The 9,749-nt window shown below is 40.3% G+C and overlaps 1 protein-coding gene across 9 annotated transcripts in view; it reads left to right on the top strand.

Annotated features, from left to right (window-relative positions):
- Prlr (prolactin receptor) overlaps nucleotides 1-9,749 on the top strand; it is a 163,213-nt gene that overhangs the window by 138,770 nt on the left and 14,694 nt on the right. For 7 of the 9 annotated variants that reach the window (XM_010605453.2, XM_010605447.2, XM_033759135.1 and 4 more), the window contains 3 exons: nucleotides 3,805-3,917; nucleotides 6,735-6,867; nucleotides 8,245-8,414. In XM_010605453.2, coding sequence (XP_010603755.1) covers nucleotides 3,848-3,917; nucleotides 6,735-6,867; nucleotides 8,245-8,414 — 373 coding nt within the window. In that variant the 5' untranslated portion in view covers nucleotides 3,805-3,847. Of the gene's footprint in view, nucleotides 1-2,082; nucleotides 2,125-3,804; nucleotides 3,918-6,734; nucleotides 6,868-8,244; nucleotides 8,415-9,749 lie in introns of all 9 variants that reach the window. The other 2 variants (XM_033759146.1, XM_033759121.1) reach the window with 1 other exon arrangement.

Raw genomic sequence — 9,749 nt, 5'->3', positions numbered from 1 at the left:
AATAAAAAAAAAAAAAAAAAAAAAAAAAAACATGGTACTGGCAAAGAAACAGACCTGAAAACCAGTGGAACAGATTGGAAGATGCAGAAACAACTACAGACACACTCAGCCACCTTATCTTCAACAAAGGAGTTAATCATCCTCACTGGAAGAAAGATAGCTTCTTTAATAAATGGAGCTGGAAAAACTGGTTTTCAACTTGCCAAAGATTAAAACTAGATCTATATCTCTCACCATGCACTAAACTAAAAAAGGATTTGGGTTTTTAACAGAAAAGACCCTCAGAATCCCTTCCTGGCAAGTGAGGTCTATTTCTAGAGTTGGAAAAGCCATAATAAACAATGGGGCAACAATGGCATATGAGGCAGGAAATTTGGGCAGAGACCCAGTAGCAGATCTTAGGAGCAGATCCCACAAAATGGGAGAGCTGAGATTGCTGGCACTCAAGATCAATTAGCCTAGGGGCTGCATCGGCCATGACATGTAGATGAAACCTAACCAAAATGGATGAGGGATTTACAGTGGGAAGTAATGGTGTTAGGAGATCAGCTCTGTCCTTAGCTCTCAGAAAGCCACACTGCCTCCTTTTATGTCATGCCCTCCTTAATGTTGGTAGTGGACTTGGCCCAGGCCATGAGACCACAGCCATGATTTTCCATCTGTGCAGAAAGGTTATAGTTTCTCAAAAAGGAATTCTGCCAGGGTATGGATTGCTAGACATCTTTGTCCGCTGTTGGCCTCTGTAGAAGTGACTTGACTAAATGGAGCAAAGTGATGAAGGGATGCTCTTGGAAAGAGCAAGTCTAAACAGGATCAACATTGAGGCAGAGCAACGCAAGGAAGAATGGGATGTTCTTACCGTAGCATGGTAGGAAAGGATAATTGAGCAAAGTAGTGAAGAGGAACATGAAGACAAGTGAGTCTCTGGGGATTTAGAAAAGAAACCAAATCAGATAGTCATGGGCAAGGTGAGAGGGCTGCAGAGTTATTACAAACCTGTCTTCAGGTCCAAGTTGTGCATTTTTAAACCACAGTCCTACCCAGAAGGCCAGAGAGGAGCAAAGCCCCAGACGATTGACTGTTCATGAACTGGGAAACTCCAAAGATTTGGAGCCTTCTGCACTTATAACATTATGAAAAACATGGCCCCTCATTGGATGTTCCAGCCCAAATTGAACTGGTGAATAAGTAGGGTAATGCCTATCTTTGGTCAAACTCTTGCAATGGAGAATGGACTTAAAGAGATAAAGTCAAGTTCATACTTATCCTACATTCTCTGCCATAAAAACTGATCATTAAGTCAGCAGAAAATAAATTTAGTACTAGGACTCACCCAGTATGTAAGGAGGGTCAGCATAGCTTCCCTAGGCATGAGAAATCATCATTATCTTTGTCTCTGAAGGTTTAGTTACCCAGTGATGTTTCCTTTGCTGAGGATTGAGATGCAAAATAAATTGAGGAATCGTTGAAACACAACTACAATATGACTATGAGTATGTCTAATTACCTGGCATGGAGCTTTTAGGCATTAGAACACATGTAGTAAGGACTGATCCTGGATGTGTCTTCAGAAATCTCAGAGGAAAGTTATTTCTTTTTAGTACATAAAATGCTTCCTAAAAGCATTATTATAGGAAAAACTTTAATTAGCAGAATCTTTGATCCTGCCCCAACCTACGAAGAAGTATAAGTAGATGCCTAAATCCACTGCCTGTGCTCATCCTACTCCTCATCTCAGCATTCCTTGTTCAAATTGAATGGAGTCATGCTCTGGAAGAGCTATCTGGATTGCAGATTATCTCACCTGATAGGGGTGATTTATGGCATGTTGATCTCAAGCATTTTGATGCAATGCACAAAAGGGTATAAAGAAGTATTAAAAAGAGTCTTCAGTCCCTGGGCGGAATCTCATTTCTAAGCCAGGCTGAGATCACCAGATGTCAGGACAAAGAGCTCTTTCTGGATTAGATGTACCTAATGAGGCTAGATTCAAAAGATAGACAGCTTTTGAGATACTCAAGCATAAATAAATCAGTAGGTGAGATAATCTTTCTCAGCACTGACTTTTTCTGTTCCTGCCAGGATTCCATGCCCACCCAGGGACTGAAGTGTTGCTCACCTCAGGTTAGTCACTTTTTTTCTTCTCTGTCTCTCCAACACATGGGAGAATATATGCATCATCCATCAAATTGAGATGATTTATCAGATGTCCTCAGATTTACCGTAATACAGTACTCTCTCCCATGAGCATGTGGCTGCCAATTGACCTCATCTATTTGTTCTTCAGTTTCCTGATCTATTAAAATTGGATGCTGGTGACCTGTACCTATCTATGGGGATGTTTTGAGGACAAAATGAAATTTAAATAAATAAGGTACTGGTACTTAGCTGGATGCCTCTCTCATAGCATGTGCTCCAGAACTAGTGGGAATCATTTTAAAGCCTTTAGGAGTCTCTGACCACTTGACTTAAGTCAGAAGACATTGAGGGGCTAGAGAGAACAGGTGGTTTAGGATGTTCAAGATGGGAGGGAATTTGGAAGGAATCCTGGAAATGCAAATGAAAGGTCTCCTAAAGACAATACCTGGTTACTTCACAGGACCCAAAAGTGAACCAAGATTCATTGTTGAACACAAGAGCTTCAATATAAAGGAGCTGCACCTGTGCACCCCAAACCTCTATTGTCACTAAGATTTCTGTTTCTGAGTATGTCTCACAACAAGGAGTGCTAGGTTCAGCAAGTTTTCAAAGGGCGCCCATTAAGTGGTATACAGTAGGAAATGGAGAACCACCCATCATCTCTGGGGAAATGGGCAAAATCTGGTCTTTTGGGAGATCGTTAAACCACACTCAGACATTTCAAATGTGCCAAAATGACTGTCTTGCCCCCTGGATGTCTTCCCTTTAGTTAAAGAAATAAAATTTAAATGGAAATTAAAGACATGTGTTTCTGAGAATTTACACTTGCTTCACCAAACCTATTGTTTTCTGAGATTGTTTGAAGTCTAATAAGAATAATGAGCCTTTTAAAAATGTTTTTTAAAATCCTTTTTTCTTAGGACATTTAGAGGCTTTGAAAGTTATTCCAAGGGTAAAAATAATAGATTAATAATAAGTTGCTCAAAACTCTCAACCCCTGAGGGTTTGAAATTTATTTAATTCTCCAAACCCAACGGGTATGAATTATTACTAGAATCAATTATCTCTTTTTATGGAGTTTTACAAAAATGAAAAAGAAACCATATGGAAGGTCAATAGAATATGTTGTGGAGCTTGCTTCACAGCTATGTGCAAAACCCAGACTTCTGGAACCTTCTCAGCCAAACCCCCAGAGGAAGTCCCTCCTACCACCCTGCTTGGCTGCATCAGTTGGGCTATATGGAGTCTGAGAAAACTGACATTTCAGCCTGGATTATTTTTGACCAGTGGATCAGAGCACTCCTAGAATGGTTCCCTTGTAGCACATACATTCCATGTCACGTTAAATGGGTGATACATTACTAAATGTCTGTGGAGTGAAAAGAGAACAATTTTTCTTTCAGGAGTATGCAAAGGAGCAAGCCACAGCACCCACTGAACTCTCTACGTTGTCATCTGTTGACCTCTAGTGGCAGAATTTTTCCCCGCCGCGTGAATCAGTGCTTCTGAGCCAAACCATCCCATGCTACATTTTCCTACATTCCCTTCCTTCTGTTTTGTCATTCACTTTATGCAAGGAGCAAGAATCAGTTGCAAACACCCAGGACAACGTGGTTCATGTGCCTCACCAGGCTGTCATTTCACAAAATTTGCCTTCCCTTTCAGGGATTCTCTGATACATTTCCCATAGCAAGGAAGAGAAGCCAACATGAAGGAAAATGTGACACCCACAATGGTTTTCATCCTGCTACTTTTTCTCAACATCAGACTTCTGAATGGTGAGTAAGAGATGTCCTGTTCACTTTTATTGGCTAGGATTTTATCAAGAGTATGGAAAGGACATTGCCACCTTGCCAACCAGTTATGAAAAATGAAAACATTCGTGTCATATGGTGCTCTTAAATTATTTGCAACATTTTTGCATTAAAATTAATGCAGAAGATTAGTGCAAAATCTTATTCTGTGCTTTCTGCTTTCAGTCCTCATTTTGGGGTTGTCATGAAACAGCTCTGAGAATGACAGGATTTGAATTTCAGTCCAGTTTCTGTCAATTGCTAGCTGTGTGAACTTGACCCTAATTGCCTACTCTCTCTGGGTTCTCAAATTTTCAAAGTTAGGATAGTAAAAGAAAACTTTAATATCTATAAATGGATGTAGAGATTGCTATTACATAGTGGAAATGAGGTATGGTCAACACTATTATTTGTGCTCATAGATGAAATAAAGTCCACAGCTAAATTAGAAAGTGTGTGCTGTGTATTATTTCTGTGTGTCTATCCTTGTGCATTTCTGGATGTGCATATCTCTGTATGTACATATGTATACATTAACTTTTTATGAGGCTTGGCTGAACATGTTTCTCTGAGTGCTCCTGTCTAGGTGTATGTCCATCTGTGTGTGGATATATGTCTGTATATGTATAAGTATTTCCACATGCTCACATTATGTGTACATGTATGTATAGCACTGTGCACCACCATAAGTATGTTTCACTTATATTTACCTCTATGTATATCATATGTTAGTGCAGATGTGTATAGTGCATGAATGTGTATACATCTCACATGGGATCTACATACCTGTATGTGCAGTGCCTGTGTAACTGCCCTTGTGCATCTCTGCATTGAGACAGTCCAGTAAGTTTAGCCATCTTGTCTAAAGTTCATAAAGAGAACAATTGACTAATCATAATTTCACAACTTTACCCTCTTCTTTTGAGTTTCCTAAAAGTACCATTAATGACCAGGATAATGTGAAAGATAAGCTTCCAGAGAGAGAAAAGAAAACAGAGGTGAGAGTAATCCATAAGATAAATTCTAAGTGCTCAAATGATCAGCAGTTGTCCTGATTGGCTTCAAGTATGCTCATTACTGGACCAGCAATTTTGAGGTTTTACAAACTTTCTATGTTACATGCTCCTACCTACCATTAATAGAAACAACCAAAAAAACTTTGCATTTTCACCATGACTCCAGAGAACACTATCTTGCAAGAATCTCCCTGGAAGATAAGCAATATTACAAATATTGGCAGAGCTGCTCCAGACCCACATGAGAGTTCTCAGAAGGGCCTGGGAGCTGGAGTATAGCTCAGTTCCCACTGACAAACCAGCCTGGTGTCCTGGGTTCCACCCCATGCTCCATTTCACGTCATCCCTTTAAATTCTTCTTTCTGATCAGGTTGCCTAGAGAACCCTCTTCCCATCCTTGTCTATTTCTGAAGCCCTGATGCTTCACTAGAAGTTCTGGCCTAAGATCTTGTGTGTGGATGGGGACGAGGGTGAAAGAGAACAGAAAAGACTCCTGAGCTGCTGGGGCCAGCCTCTGAGAGCTCTTCTGTCCCTTCCTGACTTCTGGACTAAATGTTGGGACCTCAGGCTGGGTAAGAGGATATGCAGCTGGAGTTACACAGTCACACTTGGCCTCCCCAGCCAAGCTATACCAAGGCAAACTCCCAGGGCTGTTCCGCTCCTCTCTGGACCTAACAGCCAAGGAAGCCAGCTTGCCTAGAGCTCTGGAGATTAGACAACTAAAAAGTCTTATCTCATTGGCATTATATTTTTCACATCACCTCATGCAGACCTTACAGTTGAGGAGCAGACAGTGCTCTAACACAATCCTAGTGGTTACAACTTGAAAGGAACTGCCTGTCACCTATCCTACCTCCCACCATGGCCTTCATTCCAAAAAGATTCACGGAATTAAAAGAAATCCACACACACACACACAAAAAAAAAAACACCCTAAGAAAAGAGGGAGAAAATATAAGAAAAAAGGGGAATAAAAATCAAGATTCAGAAATGACATCAAGTAGGAGGGAGAGATAGGCAGTAGGACTAGTTCATTAGGTCAAAGCTGAATGCCATCCAGCAAAAGGGAAGGAAAGGACATAGGGAAGGGGGAAGAGGAAGCAGCTGAAAGTCACCCAGATAAAGGGAGCATCAGTGTAACAAGGTACAAACAAAAGATCGAGACAGAGAAGAGTTGGAACTGTGGAGTGGCAGGAAAATTGAATTTTGTGATTGCAGATGTGCCAGAGGGCAATGTATCGGCACAGCATGCACAGGTTGCTTGTACCTGGAGAATTCTTTTTACTGTCACCTTTATACTGTGGGACAATATCAGCCTTCCAGACTCCGAGATTCTTCAATCCCCATATAATCATCTTGTTCCCAGGCTCGCTCTTAATTTAATTTCAGTTAATCATTGGTCCTGACATATGCTGTTGGTATCTCTGTCTCAAAATACCAGCACATAGACCACCACCACCACAAAGTGCACTCGTGCGCATGCTCTCTCTTTCTCTCCCTCTCCCTCTCCCTCAGTTTCCTTCTCTCTCCCTCTTCATCCCTCTCCCCCGCTTTCTTTCTCCCCCTTCCCCTCTCCCTCCCAGTCCCAACACCTGTATACCTCACAGGCAAGAGTTACCAAGGTGGACATTTTGAAATTTCTGAGTACCATGCCCCTAGACCTGTTCGCGCCAAGGCCTCATTCATCACTGGTCTGGGTCCAATCAGTTTGTGTGTATTAGCAGCAGAACCCTCAAATGATGGAATAAACCTCAATGTTGACTCCAGTGGCCGTGCTATTTTTTAGGAGAGTCACCTCCTGGAAAACCTGTCATCTTTAAATGTCGTTCTCCTGAGAAGGAAACGTTCACGTGCTGGTGGAAGCCAGGAACCAACGGAGGACTTCCCACCAATTACACACTTACTTACTACAAAGAAGGGTAAATGTTTTCTCTCCTACCAAATTCACAAGACTATCCACACACTCCAGACCAAAATAGCATTAGTTCTGATTTATAATTACCACATTTCCCTGGACTTATACCAATCAGGCCCATACCATTAAATAAAAAGTCTTCCCACCTTTTACAAACTCTAAATCCACATAAACCCATCATCAACCATGGCAACAATACAAAAACAGCAGTGTTTCAAATTATCTGCCACAAGGCTGGGTATGGGGCAACCCAATGCCCCATGCAAATAGTTCCTAAATGTTAATTAATCTTAGATGTTTATCTATAACCTTGTGACATTTATATTTTTTTCTTAGTAAATACATTATTTTTGCAATATATGATTATTATGTAAATTGATGCCCTTAGTCCTTGACAAATATGGTACATTAGATTTTCAAATTTGTTTTATGTCCAAGAAAATAAAGAATACTGTAAGAAAAAGGTGGTGAGGATTTTTCTTTAGTAAACTGCTGATCCAGAATCAAGGTCTCCTGGAAGGTGTATTTGGTTGTAATATCACAAAGACTGAAGGTCATTTCTGGGTGAAAATGTTGTTAAACTTACAATGAGACCTTCCTGGAAATCTTGGAGGAGCTAAATCTTTACACTGCCTCTCCCCAAAAGGGCATGTATTTCTAGTAGAGACAGTTGGTCCACTTTTCAGCAATTCTGTTTGGTTTTACACAAAGCTGTCCTCCAATCTGAAATCCAGAGGGGTGTCATGCAAACAGATTTCAGTGAACGAAATCAAAAAACAAAATGGTGAACAACATTGAATAAGCCTCTGTACCTGTGTGGTATGTCCAGAAGTGAGGCTCCTCAGTCAAAACATAAGCAATCTAATGAGCTACTTTACGCTGAAATATCTGCTTTCAAAGTCACTTGACTCTGCTGCTGACTTGATACCACTTGAAGTATACTGACATTAATTTTGGTCCTTCTGAATCCTCTTTTGCAAGTGTAATTTAACATGTACATGCAATGCCGCTGCCTGGTAGATGGTCCCACTGTGTGTGTTGCATGTTTCCTGAAGTGACCCAATTACAGTGCTCTGGATATGGCAGTGCCTTGGCCATTGACAGCTCCGAGATTTACTGGTAGGTAACATGAATCACAAAGCTCACAAAAATACCAGTAGAAGGGAAGCATTGGTGAGAAGCAGAGAAACTGAGGCTCTAAAATAACCTTTTTTACCTCATTTTGTTCCTTACTCCATGCTGATGTGGAGCACAAGGACCTATTCTTCTGCTCTAGTTTTTGCAGTTTGAATGCCTGATAAACCAGTGGTATTGATCTATTAAGAAAAAAACTAGACTGGTCATTACTTTTTATCTACTCCTAATATTTTACTCCTTGCAGAGAGAATATCATCTATGAATGTCCAGACTACAACACCAGTGGTCCCAACTCCTGTTATTTTAATAAGAAGTACACCAGCATATGGACACTATATGTCATCAGAGTCAATGCCACTAACAACATGGGAAGCAATGCCTCAGATCCACGTTTGGTGGACGTGGCTTACATAGGTAAAGGGAAAAGCAGTGGGTGGAGGATATGTTATTCCATAATTTGTTACTCATACCAGTCCGAGTCTTGTTGGCTTATGAATGGATTCCTCAAAACAGAGATGAGCTTATTCACAACATGTTGTCAACTAGCATTTCTAATTAATTTTTGCTGTTGCACGATTCATGACAGTAAGTGTGGCATGAAAGACTTGTTTTCTTATGGTTTCCCTTGACCCTAATTCCCATCCTATTGTTCCCAGAATAAATGTTCTATGTATGTTTCATGCTTCACACTTCATCTGATGCCCCCATCTTCCCTAGGAAACTGGCAAAATTGAGATTTCTCTTCATTCTCCTTCTGAAATATAGAGCTATTTCATGAAGAAGCAATTCTGAGAAGTTTATCTGGCTCTGCATCCACAGAAATTGCTCCATTTGCTTTACCTCAAACTCGATTCTTTGCATGTATATGCTTCTTAACAGCCTACATTATTGTACAAATAAAAAGCTGGGGAACAAATAGTGTGACTTGAGCAGCAGGCTGAAGGCCAGGATCACAGGTACAACGTTTAGAGAAGCCATTAGCCAAATAGGACAAATAGCTTGAGAGATGTCCCTTGCTCTGTATAATCAACATTAAGCTGCAGGGCAACAGGGCATAACTACCATGGCTTTTGTAATTAGGGAGGATGACAAGATGAATCCTAGGACAAGAGATGGCTTGTCAAGGACCGGGTTCATTCTTATCTTGAATAATAATCTGTGAAGCTAACTAAGTCTAAAGTCATCTAAGTCTTCTTGATTTACCTAATGCCACACAACAAGGAAAATCAAGCTGGGACACTCCAGTATCCACTTCTATATCATCCTGTACTTACAGGAATCTGAGTTGTGCCTCCTTCATTTTTTAAAATTATGGTAAAATACACATAACAAAAATCATCATTTTAACCATTTTAAAGTGTGCGACTTAGTAGGATTTGCTCATTCATAATGTTATATACTCATTATCTAGCTCCAGCTGCCAGCTAAGTGAAAGAAATAAGCTATTTGAGATTGTTTCCTTCTAATCCTATCACCTTAAGTGGAAACTTCATACCCACTAAACAGTTACTACCTATTCCTTCCTCTCCCAGCCCCTGGTGATTTTAATTTGTTTTCTGTTTTCAGAGCTTTGCTCAGCCTGGATATTCCATATATATGGATTATGCAATATGTGACTATAGACACATGTGTTTATCCATTTGTCAGTGGGTAGACATTTGAGTTTTTCCACCTTTTGTTTATTGTGAGTAGTGTTGCTTACTGATATACATGTTCTTGCTTAAACATTTCTTTTCAGTTTTTAGGAAT

Source organism: Fukomys damarensis, unplaced genomic scaffold (genome assembly GCF_012274545.1).
Source record: "Fukomys damarensis isolate Sample0158 unplaced genomic scaffold, DMR_v1.0_HiC HiC_scaffold_1, whole genome shotgun sequence".
NCBI classification, from domain to species: domain Eukaryota; kingdom Metazoa; phylum Chordata; class Mammalia; order Rodentia; family Bathyergidae; genus Fukomys; species Fukomys damarensis.
The sequence above is the reverse complement of the archived record's forward strand: the minus strand, read 5'-3'. Positions and strand labels throughout refer to the sequence as shown.